Source organism: Podarcis bocagei (genome assembly GCF_964188305.1).
Source record: "Podarcis bocagei genome assembly, chromosome: 2".
Lineage (NCBI taxonomy): Eukaryota > Metazoa > Chordata > Lepidosauria > Squamata > Lacertidae > Podarcis > Podarcis bocagei.
Genome location: NC_138126.1, coordinates 21,604,106 through 21,631,465, shown reverse-complemented (window position 1 = coordinate 21,631,465; position 27,360 = coordinate 21,604,106). Strand labels below are relative to the sequence as shown.

Here is a 27,360-nt window from a genome sequence, read left to right as displayed (position 1 = left end):
GCAGAACCAACAAAGAACCTTGCAGCGCCCAAATGACTGGCAAGCTTATTGTGGCATAATCAGCTTGTTCGTTTTTATTTCATTCCACATATTCGTACCCCATTTGATATTCCAAATTCCTAGGCGGTGTGCATAAACATTAGGAATAGACAGAGAAAAGGGATGATTAAAATTCATCATAGAGACAGACCTTCAAATGCCTGCTGAAATAGGAAAGACTTTGGAAAGAGTTCCACAGAATTGGGCCCATAGCACAGAATGCAAGGCTTCTGTTTGTGACAAGCCATGGGGGACCGCCAACAGAGACTCCCCACCCACAAAGATCTCCGTGATATAAGGCAGGGCTCCCAAAGCTGGGTCTCCAGCTGTTTTGGGATAACAGTTCCCATCATCCCTGACCACTGGTTCTGCTAGCTAGGGATGATGGGAGTTGTAGTCCCAAAACAGCTGGAGACCCAAGTCTGGGAAACCCTGATATAAGGGATCAAGGGGTCCTTAAGGTATCCTGGGCCTAAGCTGTTAAGGGCCTTGTAAATTAATACAAGACCCTTGAACACTGGCCTGGAAACATATGGACAGCCAGTAAAAGCTTTTAAGCACTGGTGTTATGTGCTGACAGGAGTCTGCCCCCGCCAACAGTCTAGCCACAGCTAAGTTGCCACAAAACTCTTTGTTGTCTTTATTTTCAGGTCATCTCCTCACTCCCTCTCCCCGAAGCTTGTGCTTTCCTGTTTCTTCTTGCCTTTCCCACCTTTCAACCCACCATTCCGCCTCCCCGCTGCTGACCCAGGGTATATCTCTGTAAGCAGGAGACGTTTGCTCTCAAAAACAAAACAGCAGCACTCACAACGCAGCACAGTCCCCTGGGGTGCCGCCCGCAACTTGCAGGTGGTTTGTTCCTGCCGGATGCTCCTGTCTGAATGAAAGGGACCATTAGTTTAACCTAGCGCAGTATGTATGCCAATATGGCATCCTCCAGCTGTTGTTCGACTCCCATCGTTCCTGACCGTTAGCGGTGCTTGACTGGGACTGATGGGAGTTGGAGCCCAACATCTGTTGACTGCCCCCATCAAGTGAGAGGTTGGCTCCGTGGCCTGATCTTGCATGGCCAGAAAAGGAGCAGGAGATGACAGAGCAGAACACTGTGGAACTCGAGATCTAACCAGCTTTCTCCTTTTCCACGCAGCTTAAGATTTCGTTCAGCGAGAACCAGCTGGAGAGGACCTTCCAGTACCCGTCAGAGGGCTCCTTGCTGGAGGAATATGGGCCTCCTGATGAGTCAGAGCCTCTGACCTGCACCAACCCCCATGGGGATGATGAAGACGAAGAGGAGGAGATGCTGCTGCTTCATCGGGGCCTCCCGGGCCTGCTGAGGACCAAACCCCTCATTGTAGGTGAGTACGAGCAATACAGATCTAGACGAACCTATGGCTGGTTTCGGTATAATGCAGCTTCGTGAGTTCCTGAGAGGTTGGGAGTCAGTTGCGCAGTCTGAAAAGAGGGAAAGCCTTGCAGATCCAATGTTCGGTCTCACCAAGAGCTTAAATCACTTGGAGCTGCTACGCATCGGTTTTCAGACTGGACCGCTTGACACACGGCAAGCAGCTGGGGAACGGAGTGCTTGAAGGCTCCCTCTTGTTAAATACTCCCTATGACCAGTGGTTCTCAAAGCGTCAGGAAGGGTGGTGGGAAGGTTCAGGGACAATCAAAGAAACGTTTAAAGGTTTTGTTTGTGTAGGTGAAAAGAAGAGACTTTGTCTCAAATTAGACCTATGGCAAACAAGATTAGCTGGCAAAAGCAAGCTCACAGCTCTCACTGAGTTTGTAAACATACTTAAGGCACATATGTAAGAGGCTCGCTTATGATCATATTCATGCTCCTATACAGCTGCATTGTTTTCTACTTTCTGGGTGTCCTGTGATCATATTATAAAGTACAGTGGTACCTCGGTTTTCGAGCGTCTCATAAACATTTTGGTTTTTGAATGCTGAAAACCCGGAAGTAAATGCTTCTGTTTTCAAACGCACCTCAGAAGTTGAATAGCTTCTGCGTTTTTTTTCAGTTTTCTCCATTGACTTTGCAGACTGCCCTTTGCGCCTCGGTTGTCAAACATTTCAGAAGTCGAACGTTTTTCCGGAACGGATTACGTTTGACAACTGAGGTACCACTGTAGTTGTGTTCTGTTACAGTATTCCTAAGAGTACCCCCCCTGCAAGTATTTATTATCAATTTTAAAAAATTGTGTCGTGCGAGCAAATTTTTATTCTGAAAGTGTGTCCCAGAGAAAAAAGTTTGTGAACCACTGCCCTATGTGAAGGATGAGGCTCCTAACTCCCATCAGCCCCAGCCTCACAACCAATGGTCCAGGATGATGAGAATCCAGCAATTTAGTGAAAAGGGGTTCAACATTCATTACTCCTTAGGTCTTCATGCTTTCCTTTTTTGCTGACAATGCCTGTGTTCCTTCTCTCCCTCTTTGCAGACGAGTCTTGTCGGCGGTAACCCCGTTCAGCCTCCGTCGCAGAGTACAGCGGAATATGCACAAGGATTCCATGCCACATTCTGAATCCTCCAACTGGACCTTTTATCTCTTTCCGTCTTCCAGTGACTATCGCACCCAGGAAAGAAGCTGGGGCCACGAAAGACTGAGGGGGGTGGGGAGGCGACCACTTTTATCCTGGGGCTACAGGTGCATTTCTTCCTTCGGATGGAGACCACTCCGAAAATACTCTCCCATTTTTGATACATATATTTTTCCCTATCTGACTGAAATCATGTGAGAGACGCTGCCCAACCTAGCTGGGAGAGGGCGCTCTCAACTTTCTCTTATCCTTGCACTGCCAGCCAACAAGGAATCTGACGCAGCAGCGACTTAGATACTTCATTTAAAAACTGCCAGCAGGGGGAAGCACTGAACCTTGTATGCACAATTCTCTGGGGTTGCAGAGTTTCAAACAAGGGCTAATGATAATGGTCATATCTTTCTTCCTGCTGTCACTCAAAATACAGCTGAAAGCCTCACTGGCCAAGGGACTTTTCTGTAATTGGGTTTGTTTGTTTGTTTGTTTGTTTGTTTGTTTGTTTGTTTGTTTGTTTTGTAAAATATTGTCCAGTAGGACTTAATTGCTGCCATGTGAGTGAGATGAGATTTGGGGAGGGAGGGAGTAGGGTGGGGAGGGAATAACTAGCTTTGAGAAGGGACCATTTTGTTGGCACACAGCCTATCAGTATTTCGGGGGGGGGGGGGGCTTTCTACTTGCTTTTTTCCCCAAAGCCATTCTGGAGGAAGGCAATTCAAAATACCACGGCTCTAGTTATTCCACCAAGAGCCATGAGTAATAAGGCATGTTACTGGGCAAATGGGGAGGGGTCCTGGGTGTTTATTGAAGCAGGAGCGCTCAGTATTCAGGCATGGAAGTGGGTCAATGGGGAAGGGCAATCTGCATGTGGGCAGCGCTAGTTGCTCTTTGGGGCCGTTTGGGGGGTTCCCCCTCTTTTTGTTTCAGACAGGGGCAGTTCATGTTTGGAAGCAAAGCAAAATATGCAGGGGGTGCAGTGGGGATAGCCAGGCGAAAAATGCAGCTTCCTGTTGTGGTCATGACCATTTCCTGTTTGGGATTCAGCACCTCACGTGGGATTGAATGACGGGCAATGAAGAGGCAGATTGAATGTTAGAAAATGAAGTGATATTTTGATAAACAGGGGTTTGGGTTCGTTTGTTTTCCCCCCCCAAAAAATATTATTTTACAAACTGTCTTCTTAATTAGTATTTGCCATTTTTTGCCACGTGGCATTTTGAAGTGGAAAGAAGTGGACCCGGAGATTAAAAACTGAGAACAGCTTTCAGAAATGATTGAATGCATAGCAGTTGCAGCTCAGAGTATAAACAGCTCTCCAGAGCTGGCTTCAGGCTTTGGGGAAAGCCTCAGATGAGAGATTACCAGGAGTCCCCTTCATCAGCAAGGGGCCGCACAAACTGAAGGAGCACTCCACAATCCTTTCCCCAGATGACTGATGCAAGCAAACCCAGGCATTACTGTTCTGGATCTTTCTTTGCCAATTCAGCAGTCATTTAAGTCAGCCGATGACAATAAGAACCTCAATAATGGTGAAGAGGAAGTCAAAGAGCATGTTGTGCATTTGTTCAAAGGTGTCTTATCCAGTTTCTTGAGTGGGCCCTGCTGTTGGTCTCAGGTGAGAGCTTCAGGGATCAGCACCACTGCTGAGACCCATTTCTCAGTAGCGGAGCCATCACCAACTGCTCAAGCCACAAAGCCAGGTGCTTCTCCTCTTTGGTACCACTGCTTGTTTACCTGCCCTCTCTGGATGAGTAATTATGGAGAAGGTGCAGTATCCCTCTGTATCCCTTTGGGTGAGAATGCACCTGGGGCTAGAGTGAGGATAGTGGAACCTGTTGGTCTGCCAGAAGTTAGCAAACTCCATCTCCCATCAGCCTCAGCCAGCAGGGATGATGGGAGTTGTTATCCACTAGAATCTGGAAGGCCACAAGTTCACCATATCTGAACTAGAGATAGAGAGCAAGCTAAATGTGGCAGTGACAAGAATACTGGCCCTCTCAGGGAAGCAGCAGCCTACCAAGGGCATATTGCCCAATGTCCACTGCCAAAAAATAATATACAAGTGGAGCAGCCTCGGGGCCTTGGCAAATGCCCCACCGTGACACCACAATGCATATATTTTTTAACCCTCTTAGATGAAAATGTGTAACTAAACTGAAGCATCCAGCTTAAATTGGGGGAGTTTTTTAAATTCGTGAGCAGGAGCTCCCCAAAATTGGAGCGAATAAAACCTGGGAAAACTGGTCGGTTAAATGCCTTGAGGAACAACGCAACTCATCTGCAGGAGAGGATGCATACACAGAGCAGAAGACTGGCCAATGTATGAGAGCAGAAAGTTGTTTCTTTAGAGTGCAGGTTGTAGACCGAGCAAACAGTATGAATGAGTGGAAGGAGGCATTGATGAGAGGGAATGAGGAACTTTACACTTGTTTTCTTCCTCTCTCTCTCCCTTCCTTCCTTGCTAATTTATCTTGTTATCTGTGCACAGTTGTTATTATCATTTCCCTCTCCCCCCCTTATTTTGCACTGCGGGAACAGCCATGTCTGGAGCCCATTAACAGGTGAATGAGTGAATGATTGAACACAGCAGACGTTTCTTTCTTTGCTGGGGGGAATGAGGTCTGCGCAGATCAATGTGTGTGGGGCAAGGGCCGAAGCAGCTGTGTCCAGCCATTTCCATCAGTGTTGTTGTTGAAAAAAATGGTATTGTTATTATTATTATTAACAATAAACCAGAATGATGTTGCACGTTGACCTATTGTTCTTCTGTTGTCTCTTAGCCATGATAGTTAAATGGACTCTTTGTTTACAGAAGCCATTTTCCTCTGAATTCTGGCGACAAATAAGAAGACAGGCATCACCCTCGTGGACAAGCCACGACTGGACTACATGGACATGTTGTGTTCCAGCAAAGCAATATGATGCTCTTCTACCTTTAAGGGTGTCTCTTCTGCACTCTGATGGAGGAGGAATCTGGGTTGGCTTGTAGAATCACAGGACAAAAAGAGTTTATTCTCTCCCACCATAAAAACTATTCCCCCACCAGCTCCCTCTATCAAAACACACACACACGCACACGCACACACACACATGTTGAAGTAATACGTACAGATTGTTAATATTCTTATTTATTAGACTTCTTAGTCACTTGTTAGTCGTGAGTTTGACCAAACTGCGGGAGGCAGTGGAAGACAGGAGTGCCTGACGTGCTCTGGTCCATGGGGTCAAGAAGAGTCAGACATGACTAAACGACTAAACAGAAACAACAACAAAAGTTACTTGCTACCTGAAGTTCTCCAAGTGACTTAGAACACAATGAAAATACATTGGTCCATGTAGCTCAATATTGCCTACACTGACTTGACAGTGGCTTGCCTAATAAAAGAAAAAGGCTGTCCACTGGAGTTAAGGAAAAACACATCCCCTGAGGTGTCACCAACACACCACCACAGCTTGTGGTAGTCCCTGAAACATATAACAACAATCAACTGAAATTAACCTTATGTAAGAATAGCCTGCTGGATCAGGCCAGTGGCTTATGTAATCCAGCCTCCTGTTCTCGCAGTGGTTTAACTTGCGTGTGGGAAACCGGGCAGCAGAATATGAGCACAAGACCACACTCTCCCCTCCCATGATTTCCAGCAACTGGTATTCGGAAGTCCTTCCAAATACCAGTTTCCCACACGTGAGTTAAACCACTGTTAATTTGTGTAATCCTCTTTTAAAGCCATCCAAGTTGGTGGCCATCACTGCCTCCTGTGGGAGCAAGATCCATAGTTTGTCTATGCGCTGCATGAAAAAGTGTACAGTATTACTAAGCCACTTACCCACTGAAAAACAAAAAACTCTTCCGATTGCAAGAAAAGTATTAAGGCTGGCTTAACAAAGTCAAAGAAAGGAACGGAAGGCGACCAGTTATTCAAACATCTGGTTTGTGCTGGATTCTTTATCAATGCTTTACACCAAACTAATAATAATCATCATCATCATCCAACTCCTCTCTCTCATACCGTCTCTATGATCCTCCCGTCTCTATGGTCAGCCACGGCGCAACCCTCTATGATCCTCCCGTCTCTATGGTCAGCCAACAGCAACCGGAAAGCGCTTCTTCAACCAGAGCGTCGACCGGCTGGCGAGGGCGCATGTCCGGAAGCGCTCGAAGGTGACGGGAGCCGTTGGAGAACCGGCTTTCCGCTGCCATGGCGGGCGAGCTGGAGCGCTGGGTGTCCGGGCAGCTTCACTCTCTGCTGGGGCTGAGCGAACGCCATGTGGTCGCCTTCATGGTGGGCCTGGCTCACCGGAGCCGAACCCCGGAGGACCTGCTCGCGCGCCTGGAGGAGACGGAGACGCTGCGCGCCGCGGACCCTTCGGCGCGAGCCTTCGCGCAGCAGCTGTGGGAGCGGGTGAGGCCCCGGTGGCTGTTGGCGCGCGAGGCCGGACTCGGGGGCAGGGAGGGGGGGATAACGCGTCAGAAACAAGGCGACGCTGGGGCTCTCTGGGGGTGGCGCGCCTTGACTACGATACTTGGAATTTGGTGCTTGTGAGTGTCCAGGTAGACTTCCCACCTTTCTACTGGCAAAAGACGGGGCGGTTGGTAGACGATTTCTTTTTCCCCCTTTGGTGCTGAAGTGACTTCAAAGCCATCCATTACAACCTATGGCAGCCCAACAGGATGGCCCCTCTGGAATTTGTCACACATGCATATGCTCACATGAATTTGTAAATCCGTCCGTGCTTGGTTACCCAGAGCTTAAATGCATGCCCTTCCACACACATGCATTTGGAGAGGATCCCTAATTTAGCAGAAAGAGGGGCAGGAGAGAGAGACCTGAAATACAGGACATAGCATTTCACATTGAAATATGGAACAACCCTGTGTTATGCAGAACAGGTGGCAACCCTCTGCCCATAGCGCTTCCAGGATGTGGGACTGGCCACCCTTGGAAGACAGCTCAGGAACTTTGCTTGGTCCAAAATGCGGCATACAGATGCAGTGTTTCTCAAACTTGGGTCCCCGTCTGTTGTTGGACTACAGCTCCCATCATCCCTGACCACTGGTCCTAGTTAAGGATGATGGGAGTTGTAGGCCAACAACAACTGGGGACCCAAGTCTGAGAAAGATTTGGGTTTATGGCTGGGGGCTTCACCTCCATCGTCCAGCTCCAAGGACCTTCTGGTGGTTCCCTCATTGCGAAAAGTGAGGATACAGGGAACTAGGCAGAGAGCCTTCTCAGTAGTGGCGCCTGCCCTGTGGAACACCCTCCCATAACATGTCAAGGAGATAAACAACTATTTGACTTTTAGAAGACACCTGAAGGCGGCCTTTTCAGAGAAGTTTTATTGTGTTTTTAATATTTTGTTGGGAGTGGCTAGAGCAACCCAGTTAGATGGGCAGCATAGAAATAAAATTGTTTTTAAAAATTAAAAAATTATTCAGTAGCACCTTAGAGACCAACTAAGTTTGTTCTGGGTATAAGCTTTCGTGTTCATGGACACCTCTTCAGATACCAAAAATAAAATTGCTTTTGTTCAGATCTCATATGAACCCCTGTGTTGAAAAAGCTGCACTGGTTGCCAGCTTGTTCCCTGGGCCCAATTCACGATGCTTCCGTTGGTGCCTACAGCCTTAAATGACTTGGGAACCGAAATACCTGAAAGACTGCCTCCTCCCTACAAAACTACTGGTGCCGAGATCGGCACTTTTGATAGTTTCTCTGCCTTCAGAAGTTGGGGTGGGGGTGGCTCTGAAGAGGCCATTCTCTGTGGTGGTCGCTAGGTTGTGGAACTCCCTCTCCACAAAGGTACATCTGGCACCTTTCTTATACAGCTTACACTGATTGCTGAGGATGCATCTCTAACCTTGCTTTTGACACTTGTGGTGTATATTTTTAGGACCCACCTTATTTCTGTAATTTTGTTCTTAAACTGTTTTTAATATTCACCTTGGGGTAAAGGGTGGGTAATTGTAAAAACAATCGTCATCATCATCTTGTTATTTTTACAGTTGGTCAGTATTATCCCCATTTTATAGATGTGGAGGGGAATGAGGCTAAGAGTTGTGCTGAAGGCCACTTAGTGAATCTCTGACAAAGATGCAGTTGTCTTTCAGCCACTGTGCTAGCTCTCTACACTTTAAATGCATGTGGTTGTACATAAAGTGCAACTAATGTGAGGAGCAGGTGAGGGATGGGGAAATTTGTGGTTAGGAAGCACATCTGAAGCATCACCCTGAGAGGAGTTACCTTTTTGAGGAATGGTAATAGGCACTCAAGGGATGCGGGTTTTGCGTGGGAGGATGGAAGTGGGTAAAACCTCAGCGCCTAGGACTTGCCGATCATCAGGTCGGCGGTTCGAATCCCCGCGGCGGGGTGCGCTCCCGTTGCTCAGTCCCAGCGCCTGCCAACCTAGCAGTTCGAAAGCACCCCCGGGTGCAAGTAGATAAATAGGGATCGCTTACTAGCGGGAAGGTAAACGGTGTTTCTGTGTGCTGCGCTGGCTCGCCAGATGCAGCTTGTCACGCTGGCCACGTGACCCGGAAGTGTCTTCGGACAGCGCTAGCCCCCGGCCTCTTAAGCGAGATGGGTGCGCAACCCCAGAGTCGGACACGACTGGCCCGTACAGGCAGGGGTACCTTTACCTTTATGGAAGTCATAGTTTCCTTGTTTTCTGTGTCTGATTTGTTCCCTCACCAAATTTCCTGGTAGGTTCCGCACCAGGCCCCACGGGAACGTCCAGCTAGGTTGGCTGAACAGGAAGCCTTGGCCTTTCAGCAGAAGAACCGTTCATACACCCTGCTGGAGGACAGCGATGATGAAGAGACTGGTGAGGCAGCTCGGGGCTCCAAGCGTCAGCGCCCTCCGCGAGGCCCTGAGGGCAAGCAGCGGAAGCGGCATAAACACCTGAGGCAGCGCAAGGAGGAAGAGGAAGACGACAAGGACTCTGATGAGAAGGGCAGCCGAGATGATGGGGGAAAGTGAGTATCAGTCACTTGCAGAGAGCAAGATTGGGTGAGGAGCAAAGGAAGCGATAGTTATAATTCTTTTGTCATTCTTGGTGTAGGAAGTCAGCAGCATCCCCCACCATTAAGGAGGATTCAGAGGATGAGTGGGACCGGAGTGAGCGAGAGCGACTGCAGGACCTGGAGGAGCGGGACGCTTTTGCTGAACGTGTCAAACGCAAGGACAAGGAGAAGACACGCAACATTCTGGAGCGTTCAGACAAGAAGGTGTGGCCTCAGCCTGTGGCCCCTGCTTTTGGCAGCCCTTCCTGATTGCTCTCCCTGGTTTGTGTCCCCCTCTGTCTAACCTGAATGTCTCACGCTGCCCATCTGTTTTTTATTGCTGCCAGGAATTATCCACTTGCGGTCGAAAAAAATCTGGTTTAAAATCTGATCTTGGTACCTAATACCTTTAAAACACAATAGGATTGTGCATCTACTCAAGCTTTAAAAGCATCCACTGCAGAATTCAGTCTTTTACTAATCACAACTTTTCTGACCCTTATGGCAGCAAAAGAATGCCTCAAAGAGAGTTTGGGTAACATCTGGTAAAATGTCAGTTTCAAGAAAAGGAGAGGTTCCTGAATTACGATTTCAATGTTCAGTAATAGGGCATAAGTACACTGTGTACCTCCTCATCACTAAGCTTTTCCCAAACAACAAGAGGGAATGAGTTACACAAAACAGCAAGGTCATTCAGAGTTACTTAATTCTGAGCATTTGCTGATGTTGCACATCTCTGTGCAGGTTACCCTAGTGTAGAATTTTAGCTCTGTATTCATATATTCTAAAGCATGGAAGAACCTGTGTAAGATTGGCACCTAAACAACGCTGGCATATAGGACCCCGTCCTTTTTTACTCATTTTCCTCACTTCATTCTTTGCAAGGACTTCTTTTCCATTTTCTAGTACTAAACCCGCCCCAACTTTCCTTGCAATTTTGAAATGTCTGCCTTGCCTACTCCATGGTTCTTACCTCAAGGCCATGTGCTCTAATAATTCTTGCTAGTATTTTCTTTGCCATTTATATACTTCATGCTGTGTATATTTAATTATGTAATTATTATATTTAATTCTCAGCTTTGATGCTGATTTATTTAAACAATTTATATCCTACTTAACTACAGCTGTCTATAAATGGTTTACAAAGATGCAGTACAAAAAACAAAGATTAGTTAAAATTATAAAATCAAACTTCAATTAAAGTGCATTCTGGCTTCTGCAGTTAGAGAAGGATAAGAGAAGTCATGTGTAAATTATGGAATGGGGAAAAGTCAGGGAGGGTAATGGTTTTCTTGCTGAAAATGTTCCTAACAATTCTGTGGACTTGTGCATGACCAGTCCATAGTCTTTAAAAATATTGCACCAAAAGTGTGGTGATAGGGACCCTGTTGACAGTCTGCTTTGGTTGAACTATATGTTTGTGTCTTTTGTCTTCTGATCCTGCCAAGTCTAGGCCTATGAAGAGGCTCAGAAGCGTCTGAAGATTGCAGAAGAAGATAAGAAAGTTATGGTAGGAACTTTATTTTTACTGTTGGATGGTGTAGCTTCTGGCTCATTAAATTTGTAGCTGTATTCTACAATTTGTAGTTATAGTCTACAATATTTTAATACATCTTATTTTTTAACCACTAATCTTTTTATTCTTAACTATCTTTGATCAGACTAATAGAATGATTTTACCTTTGTTCCCTGAATGCCACACAATGTGTTTACTGGGGTATAAGGGGTAACCGCAGCTTTTCAGAAAAGTACAAAATTAATGATTTGCAACCATTTTTCCTGCTTGCATACATTAGCTTTCATGGGGCAGTTTGGCTGGTGGGTTTAGCAAGCTACCAACCTAACAGAAATACTTTTTCCTAGTGAGAGGCTGGTTTAGAAACCTATTTATTTCACAAAAGCCCAGTTCATATTAGGGATCATGAATCAAACTCTGATAGTCCTTGCTGTTTGACTTACTTGCATGGCCCCATATTTTCCCTTTCTGCCTGACAGGTTCCAGAGCTGCGTAAGAAGTCCCGCCGAGAGTATTTGGCGAAACGCGAAAAGGACAAGATAGAAGACTTGGAGGCAGAGATAGCCGATGAGGAGTACCTCTTCTCTGAGCTCAACCTAACCGCCCAAGAGCGGCAGGAGCTGGAATACAAACGTGAAGTTCGCGACTTGGCAAAACGGTACAAGCAAGCTGGAGAACAGGAAAAGTTGGAGAAGAGCAATCGCTACTATATGCCTGAGGAGAGTCGCAGCAAGGTAACTATCATGCCCGTAGCAAAATTGGGAGCCTAGACCCCTATGAAGAATGGTTGGTAAAAGGAGCTCTGTGACAAGAGTATATGTATAATGCCATTAACTCAGGGGTAGGGAACTTTGGGCCCTCCAGATATTGTTGAACTGTAACTTCCATCAGCCTTGACCGTTGCCCATACTCATAGATATCTCATAGAGAGTTGGAAGGAACCCTGAGGATTATATAATCCAACCTCTTGCAATGCAGCTGTCCCTTATGGGGATCGAACCTGCAACCTTGGCGGTTCTCAGCACATTTGGGGGGGAAATCAGTTTGCTGAGATTTCAGACTAAGGCTCAGCAATACATACACTTGTTTGCAAACAAGATCCATTTATTTACTTATAGTATGTAGAATTGCATGGCCCGGTAGCAATAAAAGACACCATATTTTGCCTGGTCATATCTGCCTTCCCTTCACTTCCTATAGTGCTGTGAATGTTGACTATAACAAATGGAGAGGAGGAGACAGAACACAGCAACATCTCTCCCCTACCCCAAGAGTATGCTGTTTGCATTAGCAGCTTGCAGCAGTTTCAGCTGGAATGTTTGGGACTCTTATGCAGGCGAGTCCTGATAAAATTGGTTACCATACAGAGCTGCTCTGGGGGAATGTACCTCTGTAATTGTGGCATGCCTAGGATGGTGCTGCACTTTGTTTTTCTCCTTAGAAATGAATGACAGGCATTCCTTCATATGGGAGAAAGTAATGAGGATAAATCTCTTTGCCATTATTGATCTCAGCCATTGAGAATCAAGTTTGTTTTTGACTGCATAGCCACACCCTAAGTTCTGTTTCTTGGTCACACAGTAGCCCAAGCGTAGGGAACCTCCAGTCCTAAACCTAATTTTATGTGGGTGGCAAGGTGGCACATAAGCCTTGCCCGCTGCTAGTATCTGGTCCCCAGTGGATTACCATGGCAAGAGAAAAGTTGCTCACCCTTGCACCGCAGAATGGTAGATAGTGAAAACTTGCTTCCATATACAAGAAGAGTGTCTGAGGGTTTGATGCTTGTTCAACATGGCTTATGTAAACTCAAATGCGGCATACTTTTGAATAAATGTGCAACAGTTTGGGCTGTGAATATACCTCCAATTCAGTGCTGCCTCACAAGGCTGAGATACAAGATGCACAAAGGAAATTTCCATACTGATCTGTTTTTGCCCTGCAGAAGATACCTGATCGCTATGAGGATCCCCAGACAGAGGATCACATGGCCCCGCGAGATGAGCAGCGGCGCTGGGAGGAGGACCACATTGGAGCAGCTTCCCTCCGTTTTGGGGCCCGGGATGCCAGTCAGCACCATCCTCACAAAGACTATGAATACGTGCTTGAAGAGGATGAGATGATCCAGTTTGTGAACGCCGTGCAGATGCGGGGCACAAACCAGGGCAAGGTGAGAGTAGGTTGTTGGTTAGGGAATGGGACACAGGGCGGCTGGGACCAAAATAGTTAAATCGTGCAGTGAAGTTGTCTTGAAGAGAAACTGCTGGGTGAAAAGAAAACAAGGCCATATTTGACGTGATTGAAAGGGAGCAAGCAAACTGTGTTACAGATAAGAAAACATTTGGGGACATCAGGAGATGGAGAATGCAACAAATTGCTCCGTAGAAGCTTGAAAGAGAATTGCAGATTAAGCACTTATGCATAGCTGATGGTGGGAAATAGGGTAGTACCATGAGATGGAGCAGAGCTTCTTCATATTGCTGAACGTGTGCAAACTAGACATGATAGGGGCATTCACGTGTTTGTTCACTTGTCTTCCCCATTTCCTATTCACCCACGAATCATCACTGAGACAGATGAACAACAAATGTGGCTGCCTCCAGTATACCTGTTGTTTTGACAGCTTTCCTGAGCATCTTTAGAAGCAGCTTGTTTGAGCCTTGCTTGTTTGAGCAGGGATTTGGTGTTAGATATATCAGTATTTGGGGACGCGGGTGGCGCTGTGGTTTAAACCACAGAGCCTAGGACATGCCGATCAGAAGGTCAGAGGTTCGAATCCCCGCGACGGAGTGAGCTCCTGTTGCTCAGTCTTTGTTCCTGCCCACCTAGCAGTTCGAAAGCACATCAAAGTGCAAGTAGATAAATAGGTACCGCTCCGGCGGGAAGGTAAACAGCGTTTCTGTGTGCTGCTCTAGTTCGTCAGAAGCGGCTTAGTCATGCTGGCCACATGACCCGGAAGCTGTATGCCAGCTCCCTTGGCCAGTAAAGTGAGATGAGCATCGCAACCCCAGAGTCAGCCACGACTGGACCTGACGGTCAGGGGTCCCTATACCTATATCTATGTTAGTATTTAAGCTCAAGTATGCATAGACACCTGCATGCTCAAGTTCTGTTTACATAGGATAAGCTACTGGAAGATAGGAAAATGCCTTGTACTGTGGCAATCCAAATATCCATTTAGCCCAGAGTTATTTCTGGGATCTTCTGCATGTAAAGCGTGGTACTCAGCAACTGAACTACCATGCCTCCTCAGTTCTGCATGTGGAGCTGGCTTTTCCCAGTGGCAGGATTTAAGTGTAGAACAACAGGGATTTCACCCATGGTCTGTTGCTCTGGGGTAACTAAATCTCTATGGCCACTCTCTTTCACTTAGTCCGTGGAGGAGAATCCAGAGTTGTCCGAAGCTGAGCGCAAGAAGCTTTCCATCCAGGAGGTGCGCCGCAGCCTGCCTATCTTTCCTTACCGTGCAGACCTGTTGGCCGCCATTGCCGAACATCAGACGCTTATCATAGAAGGAGAGACCGGCTCTGGCAAGACCACTCAGATCCCACAATACTTGTTTGAAGAGGTAACTTTGTACAGAAAGTGAGGGATTGTGAAGATCAAGTAAACCTGCACTTTGGCTAGCTAGAGGAAGTGCTTCCTTTGCACTTGCTGCCTCTTCCTGGTAGAAGCTTTTCAGCATCTGAATGAACAGCCCAGTACAAATGCAGTCTGTGAGTACTAAGCGAGATTTTCTCTCTTCCTACAGGGCTACACACAGAAAGGAATGAAGATCGGTTGCACCCAGCCAAGGCGAGTGGCAGCCATGAGTGTTGCTGCCCGTGTTTCCCAGGAAATGGGTGTCAAACTTGGAAATGAGGTATGTACTTGGAGGTGGGGGGCTGCAGAAGAAAAATGTATGTCCTGTTCCCAGTTGTTTTGGCTAGTCATTTCTGAATTGATTTTTACAGTGTCTAGTAGTCCTAACAGCAGCCTACTTGGTCTCAGATAAATATGCTTTGCTGGTGTGACAATGTTCATGCGTTAATAGATGGGAAGGTCCCATCCTTCCCTTTTGGAATATATTTGGGTAACCGAGAAAATAGGTGTTAAATCAGCTTGGAGTAAACTAGGGTCTCCTTTCTATGCATCCTTTGTTTGTCCATGTCTGTCCTTGATCTGGTGGTAGTACAACCAGCACAGCTGACACTGCTATCACCCAGAGGTCAGGTACACTGTTTCCTTCTTTCTTTCTGATGGGAATTTTTATACAGCTTACAAATGTATGTGTCCCGCTTTTAGTCTATTGAGCTAAATTGACTTCCTAGCCAAATACTGTTCTGTGGGTAATAAGGATGGCTTCATGGAAACCTGTATCTAAAATTCAGCCTTTCCACAGGTGGGCTATAGCATTCGTTTTGAGGACTGCACCTCAGAGCGGACAGTGCTGAAGTACATGACAGATGGGATGCTGCTGAGAGAATTCCTCACTGAGCCTGACCTGAGCAGCTACAGGTGAGCAACAGCCTACCCCCTAGAAGTCTGTAGAGAGTTCAGTTGGGAGGTGGTGAACAGCTCTCTTGTTTCTGAGGGATGGTTGAGCTAGATAAGGTAGAATGCTCAGGAGGAAATCTTGATTTGGGATTATATAGAGCTACAATATGGGCTAAATGCTAGTATGTGTTGTACAGAACATGGAATGCAGCTTTAATACCAGAGCCCCAACTTTGCTTGTATGCATACAATAAAAATCTAAGCATGTCATCACACTGCAGTTCACTTGGCCACACACAGGTGGTGCTTGAAACTACAGCATGTTGAACGGCATCCGAGGAGAGCCACAGAGGGTCAGTCAGAACAGGCTGCTACAGCGCCCCTTCCGGCGGCCACTCTATTCCGCTAGCTTCTCTGCCTGCTATCCCCAGAGCTGGGGATCCCTGCAGGATCTAAATATCTAGATCTACGTTACTCCTCCACAGCCTTCTTGGAGGAATGCTGCTTCTGCCACCAGTTAGGATGAAGAGTTGGGCCTGCAGGAGGAACAGCAAGGAAAGAAGTGGCAGTTAGCTAGCCTAGCAATCTTCTGATGTTGCTGATTAGGCACAGATAAGTTGGCAATGGTGGCAGGAGCAGATTCCCAAGCTGGCTGCTGCTTGTAGCATCCTTCTTGTTGCTCACCTGCCTGGCCAACTCTTTATCCTGGTTGGCTGCAGGGGCATGAGATGGAAAGGGGAAGGTCTAAGAGGTTAGTGTAAGACGGGGTGGGATAGGCAGAGTTGGTGAGGTATGGGGGGGTCGGCAGGGTTAGCAATCAATGGGAGCAGGTGCACAGCCCCCGTTATATAAATAAAAACCCAAGAGCAGTTTCCTAGTCCTCAAGATTGTGGAGAGAAACATAGAAGCAGTTTCTACTAAGAAGGAAAGGAGTAATTGAGAAGGTCTTTTCAGAGCCTTTTCAGTGGGAAGCTATTGCTTAGTACATCCCACGCTGCTCATGTTCTTTTGTAATAAATGGTCCATAGCTTTTAAATGACAACTGGTAGTTCAGCAGCACGGCCTCCCTAATTTCTTCCCTAGTGTCGTCATCATAGATGAGGCTCACGAGCGCACGCTGCACACAGACATCCTGTTTGGGCTGATCAAGGACATTGCTCGCTTCCGGCCTGAGCTGAAGGTGCTGATTGCCAGCGCCACCCTGGATACGGAGCGCTTTTCCACCTTCTTTGACGATGCTCCCATCTTCCGCATTCCTGGGCGCCGCTTCCCTGTTGACATCTTCTACACCAAGGTCAGCAAGCAGAGAGGCCTGTTGTGGGTTGTGTGTGTGAACATTGCTAAGGAAACAGAGCTGCACCGATGATCAGGACCAGTGCTCATGACAATAGTATACCAAAGGAGCTAAACACAGTGTTATTACTTTTTTAAAAAGCAAGATTCCCAGAACTGTACCCAGAACTGCATTCTGGGCCAGATTCAACTAATGGATCCTGCTAACAGAAGTCCACAGAAGTCCACTGGTGCAATAGGGCTTTTGCCCCCTATCCCTTGCATTGGCTCTGAAGGGGGGTCAGGAGAGCCCCTGGAAAAGCAGGGGGGGGGAGATAGTGAGGACTTTGGTTAAAAGCTAAGCTGTGAGTGACATTGTGTTTAATTGAGAGAGAGGAATATCAGCAAGTCCTGGTGTTAGAATAAGCAGAAGACGGGTGCTGGAAGCAGCAGTGAAATTAGGTTCCCCAAAAGAGAGATCAAGTGGTACAAGTTGTAACAGAAGCCACTGAGAGGCAGAGATGGGCTTTGCTTATATGGGTCAGTAGGAGATAGTGATTTCTCTACCTTCCATCCTCTAGGCTCCAGAAGCTGATTACCTAGAAGCCTGTGTGGTATCAGTACTGCAGATCCATGTTACACAGCCTCGAGGGGACATCCTTGTATTCCTCACTGGCCAGGTATGTCCGTGTTTGTTTCAGTGCCCACTTTGCCCTTGGAGGGGGAGGGGGGAGACATGCAACAGCATCCGACTCCCACTATTTGTCGACAGGAAGAAATTGAAGCATGCTGTGAGATGTTGCAAGATCGCTGCCGTCGCCTGGGTTCCAAGATTGCAGAACTTCTGGTCCTCCCGATCTATGCTAACCTGCCCTCTGACATGCAGGCCAAGATCTTTGAGCCAACCCCACCAGGGGCCAGGAAGGTAGGAGCATGGAGTAGAGAAGGAAAGGGGAGCGAAGCTTTGGCTGTTTGCAGTGGAGCTTTATGTCTCTCTACCCACTCTGGAGGAAGGGAGCACTTGGCAGGTTTGGGCTGTAGAGCTAGTGGTGGTTTTAGGAACTGGTTTTGTGTTTCAGGGGATGTAGTTTCAAGCTGCTTAGTGTTCTGGGGTTGTGGCTTTGAAGGGGATTGTGCAAGGACCAGTTTTGAGTTCACAGTCTGGAGTCAGACTGTTGGCTCAACTAGCCTGCCATTGTTTACTCTGACTGACACAGGTCCTTCCCAGCCCTTTTGCCTGAAATCTTTTTTAAATTAAGAAGCCAGGTCTAAACCTTCATCAAAGCATGGGCTCTTACCATTGAGTTATGTCCCTTCCTCTCATAGTGTGCTTTAGGCTATGACAAAAACTTATGTATCTTTTCCCTTCTCCAGGTTGTCGTAGCTACCAACATTGCGGAGACATCTCTGACCATAGACGGCATCATATATGTGATTGACCCTGGCTTTTGCAAGCAGAAGAGCTACAACGCTCGCACAGGCATGGAGTCGCTCATTGTCACTCCGTGCTCTCGGGTACTGGGCTTCTCTACTTTTATTCATCACATTCCTAAGTTTAGTCTTTGGGTTACCAGCAATTTTCATTCAGTCAGTTTCCTCTCTCAGGGAGAACAGTCTAGCTACCAAATAAAATGCCAGGGAGAGGGTGTAAACTGTACTAACAGGTTATGCAGCATAAATTAGATATGTACAAAAAGTGACTCTGTTAAGCCACAAGTTTGAATCTGTGTTTTTTTTTTCTGTCTCAAAATCCCCATACGGTAGCATCTGCATAGCCACAAATGGCTTATGTGCTGGTTACCAGTACATTACAGGGAGTATGGGACCGGTGGCTAGGAAGTGGGTCTGGGGTACGGTGTAACTTTTAAGGGACAGAAAAGTGAAAGTTGATAAGGCGATAGCTAGATATCAAAGCAAAAATGGATTATTGTTGGTCACTCTCATCATAAAGATGTTGAGACCACTTTTGTAAATGTAAATCAGAACATCTTGTGCAATGGTTTGCTAGGAAAATTTAGATTCCCAACTGTAAACACAAGTTTCCATTTCCCATGAAATTATTGAAACTTGCATACGTTTGTGGGGGTTTTATGGTGTGCCTGCATCTGGTTTCTGAGGCTGCCTTGAGCACTGCATACATTTCAAGTGTGCCTTTTCCACAGTCATAAGGACTATAGATGTGCCCATATACCGTTTTTTTCGCTCTATTAGACTCACCCGACCATAAGACACACCTAGTTTTAGAGGAGGAGAACAAGGGGGAAAAAAGTTGTCTCCCTCTCTGCTCAGCGCCTCTCCAGCAAAGCGGGAGGAGAAATGGAGCCCCTTCCATTTCTCCTCCCGCTTCGCTGAAGGGGCACTGTGCAGAGAGGAAAAGCTGCGCAGCAGCTCTCCAGCAAAGCAAAGCCAGGAGAGCAAGAGGGATCAATCCCTCTCGCTCTCCTGGCTTCAGCGAAAGCAACGCGAAGCCTCCTGAGCGTATCGGGAGCACTCCCACTGTGCTCAGGAGGCTTTGGGCAGCTATCCCTGAAGCCAGGAGAGCAAGAGGGATTGGTGCGCACTCTTGCTCTCCTGGCTTCAGCGAAAGATGCGCAGCCTGCATTCGCTCCATAAGACGCACACACATTTCCCCTTACTTTTTAGGAGGGGAAAAGTGCGTCTTATAGAGCAAAAAATACGGTGCTCAGTGAAGCCAGACATTCTGTATGTGCCGTGCTAGACAGCAACATGGAATTCTAAACCACCTTAATCAGGAACATGTTGATTTCACTGAGGTGCTGTTAGTCCTTGTAATAACCCTGATAAGTTGTCTTTGGGATCTGGTGGGATAAGTTGCCAGTTATCACCCCCCACATCCTCACAGACGCAATGCTTCATCGTCTCCTTCCCTCTTTCCCTCAGGCTTCTGCCAACCAGCGAGCAGGACGGGCTGGCCGTGTGGCTGCAGGGAAGTGCTTCCGTCTCTACACAGCCTGGGCCTACAAGAATGAGATGGAGGAGACCACAGTGCCAGAAATTCAAAGGACCAACCTGGGCAATGTGGTGCTGCTGCTCAAAAGCCTGGGTGTGTGGCTGGTCAATCTAGGATGAGAATGATGTACAGGAGTTGCTCAACTTTCCCTAAAACACCTCCTTATTAAGGCTTCTCTGGATGAGAACAAGCCCATCGTTTCCTAGGGTCCTATTTTCCGTTTTAAAAAGATGGGAGGGGATGCATTTCCTGGTGGCAGAAGTACTTGGAAGTTTTGCAGGGTGTTTCTAAGTCTAGCTTTGCTCCATTTCTCCCTTTAGGCATCAATGACCTGATCCACTTTGACTTCATGGACCCACCGCCCCATGAAACACTAGTATTGGCACTGGAGCAACTCTATGCCCTGGGAGCCCTCAACCATCTTGGCGAGCTCACCAAGGTATCGTTTCGTAGGCTCGAGGACATGCTCTGCTACCTGGGCTGAAACTGAGCTGGATTTTCCAGCTGGCTTCATTGGAAAAAGAGCTGGAAGTAGTAAAGGAGGCCGGAGCTTCAATCACACTGACATCTTCTGCTTTCTTCCCAGTTCAGGGCCTCGTGGGTACAGATGGTTTTCATAGCATTGTTATGGATGATGTAAAATACTTGCCATTTTTCACCTGAAAGATGGTGGGGTGTTGCCCTGTGGTAGAGCTCTGTTGAGCAACTACAATGCTAGATTTAGGAGCCTATGCTCAGGTTGGTTGCTGCTGAGACAGCTAGCTAGCTGGTGGCCTTGGGCCTTTCACTATTTCTCAGCCTAACCTAGGCTCACACTATTATTATGATGAAAGAGGAGGGGGACATGAATGCTCCCCTAAGCTCATTAGAAGGATATAAAAAAAGTAAGAGATAATAAATGTCTTCCATGGGTTGAACATGTACCCTTCTACTATGATCTTGACAAAACTCAAAAGCTAGGCAGTGTTAGGAAAAGCGGTGAAACTGTTCCCAAGAAAAGGTTTCAAATGGTTAAATTGCACACTTTATTTATTTGCACAATAGCCCACTGCATCCCAGTGACTCCAGGTAGGCACCAATATGAAAACAGGAAACCCCCAATTAGGACAGTTAACCTGAAAGGGTGTGTTTCTGGGACAGGATTTGGGATTTCCTCTGCAGGAGGAGTTTGCCCCCTCCCTTCCTTCCTGTCAGCATATGTGATCAGTTGCATCCATGCACAAACTAAGTGTCAGGATACAGCTGCACCCCCCCCCCCTCTGCTCTTAAAAGGAAGACTAATGCATTGTGGAGTTGAAGTCGACATTTGTGCATTTGTACAGCAAAGTTTGTCCTTCTTGTGTTCTGTATTTAGCTGGGCCGGAAGATGGCAGAGCTGCCTGTGGATCCCATGCTGTCCAAGATGATCCTGGCTTCAGAACAGTGAGTCCTTCTCTGCCTTCCTCTCTCTTTCCAGCCAATTAATTGTGTGCTTAGCATTCCGTTCTAGTAACCACAAGTGAAGCTTGTGATCCCTATTATCTCTCTTAGTTCCTAGTTCCTCTTAGTTCCGCCTACTTATTTCTATTTCCCCAGCAAATTCCAAAGCTCTCAAAAACCTGAACGAGCTCTATTAACTGTTTCTAGAGAGGGACACGTTAGGCTGTTAAGCAAAGATAAGCATCTTATGGAATCGTAAAAACGAAGACGTTTATAGATCTGCTTTTGTGTGTGCCTGTTGCTGTCATCATTGGCAATCTATTCCTTTGTTCTTTGTTGTGACTTGTGATCGAGAGTTGATTTCTTTTTTCACAGAGAATATAAGTGACCTACTAAGTAATAAACCATTCTACTCAGGGTAGTAAAACATGGTTTTGTTTTGCTTTTAAATGGCAGGTGGCTAAAAGTAGATTTTAACTTGGTTGCATTTTAAATACTGTAGATTTTTTTTTTTTATCTAATTAAAATTAATCCAAGCACGTGGAACAAACACTTGGATAATATTAAATTCATTTGTAAATTAACCTGTTTTGAGTAGTTAGGTTTGTTTAGGAAACCTTGGAAGTACCTGATTTAAAATTGTGATCAGTCCAGCTGCCCTTTAATTTTTCAGATTGTATTGCTTCCTGCTTCTGGTTGTCTTATTCCCCAACTTTCTGAAATTACCTTATGGTTGGCTTTCTATCGTAATGCTGTCGCTCTGGATTGAGACTGGCTTTGTTTCTGCCTTGCCGAGATCTAATGCTGTCCTGTTCCTCTGCTGGCATTCTCCAGGTACAAGTGCTCAGAGCAGATCCTTACCATCGCTGCCATGCTTTCAGTCAACAATGCCATTTTTTACCGGCCCAAGGACAAAGTGGTCCATGCTGATAATGCCCGCATGAACTTCTTCCTGCCTGGTGGAGACCACCTGGTTCTTCTCAATGTTTATAATCAGGTAAGAAAGAACTTCTAGGAACATAGGACGCTGCCTTATACCGTCAAACTATTGGCCATCTAGCTAAGCACCATTTAGAGTGACTGACAGTAACCTTCCAGGGTTTCAGAGAGGGACGTTCCCATCCTTACCAGGAAATACCTGGATTGAACCTTAGACCTTCTTCATGCAAAGGAGGTGTTCTACCCAGAGCTATGAACCGTTGCCTATGCTGTGCATATGGAGTCAGGAAGGAGAGGGGCCTTTTGTTAATCCGTTTCAATTGAGTATCAGGCTAGCTCAGGAAGAGTTGGCACAGTGGATGCGGATGGCTTTCACGTGCTCGATTTGAGCAGAATGCTGTTTATAGTGGTGGTCTGCACCATGTTGCTAAGGAGTGTGATTATGTCTCCACTGCTAAAGCTCCTTAGAGCAGATTAAACAGATATTTGGTGGGTGAATTTCAACCCTTTGGGTAGGAGGATTGATTAGATGGCCCCTTGAGATCCGTAAGAGACTTGCATCCAAGTGCATCTAGTCGCAAGAGATTAAGTGCATGGCCTTTCTGATTTAGAGTGTATTTAGGCAGAAATCCTGTTTTAGGGGTTGAGAGTCTAGTCACCTGACTAGGAAAGGCTCATTGGCTGTTACGACGAGAAATTAGGTACAGTATTCCCTTGAGGGGCACCAGCTCTGTGGTTGTAGTCGGGTTGGTGGGTGGACGAGAGCCCCAAAAGTGAGACTTGGTTATACCTCTCCTTTCCTCCTTTCTTAGTGGGTGGAGTGCGGTTACTCCATGCAGTGGTGCTATGAGAACTTCATCCAGTTCCGCTCCATGAGACGAGCCCGGGACGTGCGAGAACAGCTGGAAGGTTTGATGGAGCGGATTGAAGTGGACATCACTTCCAGCGAGGGAGACTACATCCCAGTCCGCAAGGTACAGGCTCCCCAGTTTCCATTACTTCCTCCAGGGCTGCTTGCAAATGTGGTGGTTGCCACAGGCATGTCAGTGTTTTGCAGATCTAGAAATGGGAGGATGGGGGGAACCCAGCATAGATTTGGGAAGCAATGGAGAAGCTCTGTCGTACTTGGGGAAGTAGTCCCATGCATGCTGTAATTTAGATGGATGCAGCCCTGTGTGGGGAATAGCCCTCTGTTTCAACTTGACTCTGTTAAATTTCTGTGCATGAAATTGTGTTGCTAAATGTGTATTACGTAATGCAGAAGGAAAGTGCACTGGAAACGCAACCTACAACACTTTGTAGTAATTTATCAGATCAAAGACTCCACCAGTCCTAAATATATCACGCAACACTGAGCATTTTTGATCACTTGAAATGCCAGGGAGTGTAATAAGTAGATGGCTGTGTCAGGCAGAGCAAGCCGGTTCCCCCCCCCCCCATTACGTTTTTGGATCTTTTTCATTCTTGACTCCTTTTGACTCTTCCTCTTGTTCTTCCGCAGGCCATCACTGCTGGCTTCTTTTATCACACGGCCCGCCTGACCCGCAGTGGCTACAAGAGTGTCAAGCACCAGCAAACAGTCTTTGTCCACCCCAACAGTTCCCTCTTTGAAGAACAACCACGCTGGCTCATCTATCATGAGCTGGTCTTCACCACTAAAGAATTCATGAGACAGGTAAAAAGACCGTAATCCATGCTGGGACTTCTGGGGAGAACTTTTGAGATTATAACTCAAGCTAAGCCCTAAAGGAGACAGATGACCCGTAATTTTAGAAGAAATCTGTATAACGTGGGTAGCATTTGCAAATCCAGCCTTGGTAACTGATACAGGAAGAGCTTGATGGGGGTCTTGTGATGGGGGTAGTCTGTCTTTCCACTGTACTACCCTCCCAGTGAACATATATTTTGAATGGAAAAGGTCCCAGGTTCAGTCCGTGACACGTCTACCGTATTTTTCGCCCTATAGGGCGCACCGGCCCATAGGGCGCACCTCATTTTTTGTGTTTTTTTTAAAATCATATTTATTAAAGTTTCCAAAAATATAGAAATACAAAGAAAAAAGAAAAAGGAAAAAAAAAGATACTTATAACCTTACTTTCATTGCCTACTTTCTGGGACTCCCCCCTCCCCCTCCCAACTGTATTCCCCTTTCATTAATTTGGTTCTACAAGCTCTCACTCCCAGTTTGAAACTTAGTTTGTTTAACCCACTATCCAAATTGAATTGTACAAATCTTACCACCATCCCACATCATTAACAAAAAGAAAAAAGATTTTCCCCAAGATCCACCCCAGTTCCTTCCACGAATTCCCTTTTTTAAGCACGTCCAATCAAAATAAAATGACATACGTAAGTTATATAAAGAAATAGAAAATAAAAGATATAAAAAGATTCAAAAGATGGTTACACAGCCTTTGGATTCCAAATCTCCCCCCCCCCTTCCCCGGTTTGAATTCCCCATGTCCATCAGTCTATATGTTATCAGCCTGGAGGTCTCAAGTCATGGCCAAATTTCTCCCCAATTCCATCTTGCTGGTTTTCTTCTAATTTATTAATTTTAATAATATTTAACTTCAAACGTCCAATCTAACAGAGGCCTTTAGTTTCCTTGATCTTTACCACTCCTCCCATTGTTCTTTCCGTGTCGTAGTCAGTCCTTTGTTCTTCTTATTCCTCACTTTCTCAGGTTTCTTGTCCTGTTCAGCTGCTAAAACGTTCTAATTCAGAAATCTGGTATCTCTACAGAGGTTTGTTGTTCAGGAACAAAAACTTACGTCCAGTCCCTTCCTTTCTTCAATAGAGAATTCTATTGTCTCCTTTAATGTAAACACCTCTGTAGACAAAATACTATTTCAGTTTTGCAGCTTTCCCAGAAGATAACGCGAATCCAGGAGTATTTTTCTACTTACGACCGTTCTTGTAATGTCCCGAAACCCCTCTAGGGGGATTGTAATAACTTTGTATCCTCTAATCCAAAAGTCAAATTGTTGTTCCTTATTTTCCGACAGTTTATATCCATATTGTAGCAAATTGTAACAAAATTAGCCAGCAAAGTCCTCATAACAAAGTCCTCTTTATATTCTCCAGCTTTGACAGCTACTTTGACAGCTGTCAAAGTCTTCGTCTCTCTTCACCAGGCTCTGCGAATCGCCCCGGTTCCCAGGGGGGGTTGCATTTTCCTTCTCACCCTCCACTCTTCTCCTCCAGCACAGTTCTTATAATTTCCCATCGTGGAATTAATGATTTTTATCAAGTGTATACTTCTCTTTCGACCTTGGTTACCCAGTCCTTGTTTTAGAATGTTTACAATGGGGGGGGGATTGACTTCCTTTTTAGATCACCCCCGCTCGTGCCAAATCCGAAAAAAATTCCTTTTTTTTCTCCTTTTGAACCCGGTTTCCCAATTACTCACGGGTTGTTGTTAACAGTCCGAATTTCCAATGGAAGAAGTCAGCGCTCTCCGTCGAATGGCATGCGGCTGCGCTCGGCAGGGAAAGCAGAGGACTCAAAGCACCACGCCGCTCCCCGGCACCCGATCCGAAGCCTTTAAAAAGGCTCCTTCACGAGTCGGGAGGGCGCTAATGGTGCCAGCCGAGTCACCCATGTCCACGGGCTCCGTGCCCGTGGTTTTTAAGGGTCCCCGCGTCGCCGGCGCGGTAGGACCCAGCCCCTGCCGAGCAGACTCCCTCCGGAGCTCGGAGGGAGTCCGCCATTCGGCGATGGCGCCAACCCGGAAGTCCCCGGGCGCACCTCGTTTTTTGGGGGGGAAATAAATAAATAAATAAATTATCCCCCCCCCCCCAGCTGCAGGGCTGGGGCGGGGGAAGCCCGAGCTTCCCCCGACCCCAGCCCGCAGAACAGGCTGCTATCCGCAAGCCTTGCGAGCCTGGCGGGAGTTGCCGCCGGGCTCGCAAGGCTTGCGTACATCTGCGCGAAGCACGGGGCGCCCTCTGGAGTGCGCCCCGTGCTTCGGGCTGCAGGCTGCTGCCCGCAAGCCTTGCGAGCCTGGCGGCAACTCCCGCTGGGCTCCCAAGGCTTGCGGATAGCTTCCTGAAGCCTGGAGAGTGAGAGGGGTCAGTGCGCACTGACGCCTCTCGCTCTCCAGGCTTCAGCGAAAGCCTGCATTCACCCCATAGGACGCACACACATTTCCCCTTCATTTTTGGAGGGGAAAAAGTGCGTCCTATAGGGCAAAAAATACGGTAATTAAAAGGACCACAGGTAGTAGTGATCTCTGCAGGATTGCGGCTGCTAGTCAGAGTAGATAATTAGAAGTTAGACCAAAGGGCTTCATTGGTGTAGAAACATTCTTGTATTTTATTGTGCTCACTCTTTAGCAGGGTCTATGGAACACTTTGGTTTTCCCCAAAGAAGAAAATGATCAGTGTGCCAGTTGACAGTGAGTGGGGCCAACAATGAATATTCTTTGTACCTTGCAGGTCATAGAGATTGACAGTACGTGGCTGTTGGAGGTGGCCCCACATTACTACAAAGCCAAAGAGTTGGAGGATGCCTCCAACAAGAAGCTACCCAAGAAAGTGGGGAAGACCCGGGAGGAGCTGGGATAGGCTTCTTCTCAGTTATCTGCTTCTCCCCACCAACCCTAGGACACTTATTTGTACAGCTGTATAGTTTTGATATCATTACAAGGCATTGAATAAAACCTTTTTTCTACAAACACTCATGAGTAATTGCTTCCCTTCTCTTTCTTGGTAAGAGGAGGAAAGTCTCTTTGGAACTCATACAGCTATCTTGGACTGCAGTGTAGCTATGGCTATTTAAGCTACTATAATTTGTCACTTGTGTTGGCTATATTCATGCTATGCAAGCATTTGCACATTTTGCAGGGGAGTCCATTAATTCAGCTAGGTCTAATACAGAATGCTATATAGCATTCACAACAGTTCCCAGCCAATGCAGGCAGCTAACCTACACTCTGGGGCAGTTCATACATTATCTTGTGGTTGAACAGTTTGGTTAAGGATTTCCAGTATATAAAGCTGGTGGTCTGTGCTGCTAAAAAGTTAAAATTCTCTCAAGAACAAATGAATGCTGGAAATAATTCAGTGATAAGTAAGTATGTTCTTATTTTCTAACTTACTCTGCTTCCCCCTAACAAGTTAAGCTCTGTAGGACACTGACATTCTGCTTCCAAACCTTGGAAAGTTTGGCACACCTCTCATTTTAAGA

General features: G+C 46.6%; 2 protein-coding genes across 3 annotated transcripts in view; both read left to right on the top strand.

The window, feature by feature from the left end:
* PPP1R18 (protein phosphatase 1 regulatory subunit 18) overlaps positions 1 to 5,334 on the top strand; it is a gene marked incomplete at its 5' end in the record, with an annotated part of 39,390 nt that extends 34,056 nt beyond the window's left edge. The window contains 2 exon segments of the mRNA XM_081180721.1: positions 1,187 to 1,394; positions 2,484 to 5,334. Of these exon segments, the coding sequence (XP_081036847.1) occupies positions 1,187 to 1,394; positions 2,484 to 2,503 (228 nt within the window).
* A 1,337-nt stretch (positions 5,335 to 6,671) lies between these two features.
* On the top strand, positions 6,672 to 26,850 carry DHX16 (DEAH-box helicase 16). 2 transcript variants are annotated; one of them, XM_081181830.1, is made up of 20 exons: positions 6,672 to 6,983; positions 9,285 to 9,553; positions 9,640 to 9,805; positions 11,034 to 11,090; positions 11,576 to 11,830; positions 13,039 to 13,263; positions 14,467 to 14,661; positions 14,845 to 14,955; positions 15,475 to 15,590; positions 16,653 to 16,863; positions 17,423 to 17,521; positions 17,614 to 17,766; positions 18,216 to 18,356; positions 19,743 to 19,905; positions 20,133 to 20,251; positions 21,167 to 21,234; positions 22,066 to 22,228; positions 22,983 to 23,144; positions 23,672 to 23,845; positions 26,610 to 26,850. In XM_081181830.1, exons 1-20 carry the CDS (start codon positions 6,780 to 6,782, stop codon positions 26,736 to 26,738), a joined length of 3,180 nt encoding a protein of 1,059 aa, XP_081037956.1. In that variant the 5' UTR covers positions 6,672 to 6,779; the 3' UTR covers positions 26,739 to 26,850. The 2 variants fall into 2 exon arrangements, with proteins under 2 accessions (XP_081037956.1, XP_081037957.1); XM_081181831.1 differs by lacking the exons at positions 6,672 to 6,983; positions 9,285 to 9,553 and having other exon boundaries at positions 9,789 to 9,805; positions 11,029 to 11,090.
* The last annotated feature ends 510 nt before the right edge of the window (positions 26,851 to 27,360 follow it).

Bases quoted from the DNA above. Each gene is read 5' to 3' on its own strand.
- DHX16 (XM_081181830.1), top strand. From the start codon at position 6,780: ATGGCGGGCGAGCTGGAGCGCTGGGTGTCCGGGCAGCTTCACTCTCTG. The intron at 15,591-16,652 runs GTGAGCAACAGC...TTTCTTCCCTAG, and splicing joins CCTGACCTGAGCAGCTACAG to TGTCGTCATCATAGATGAGG. The intron at 19,906-20,132 runs GTGTGTGGCTGG...TTCTCCCTTTAG, and splicing joins GCTGCTGCTCAAAAGCCTGG to GCATCAATGACCTGATCCAC.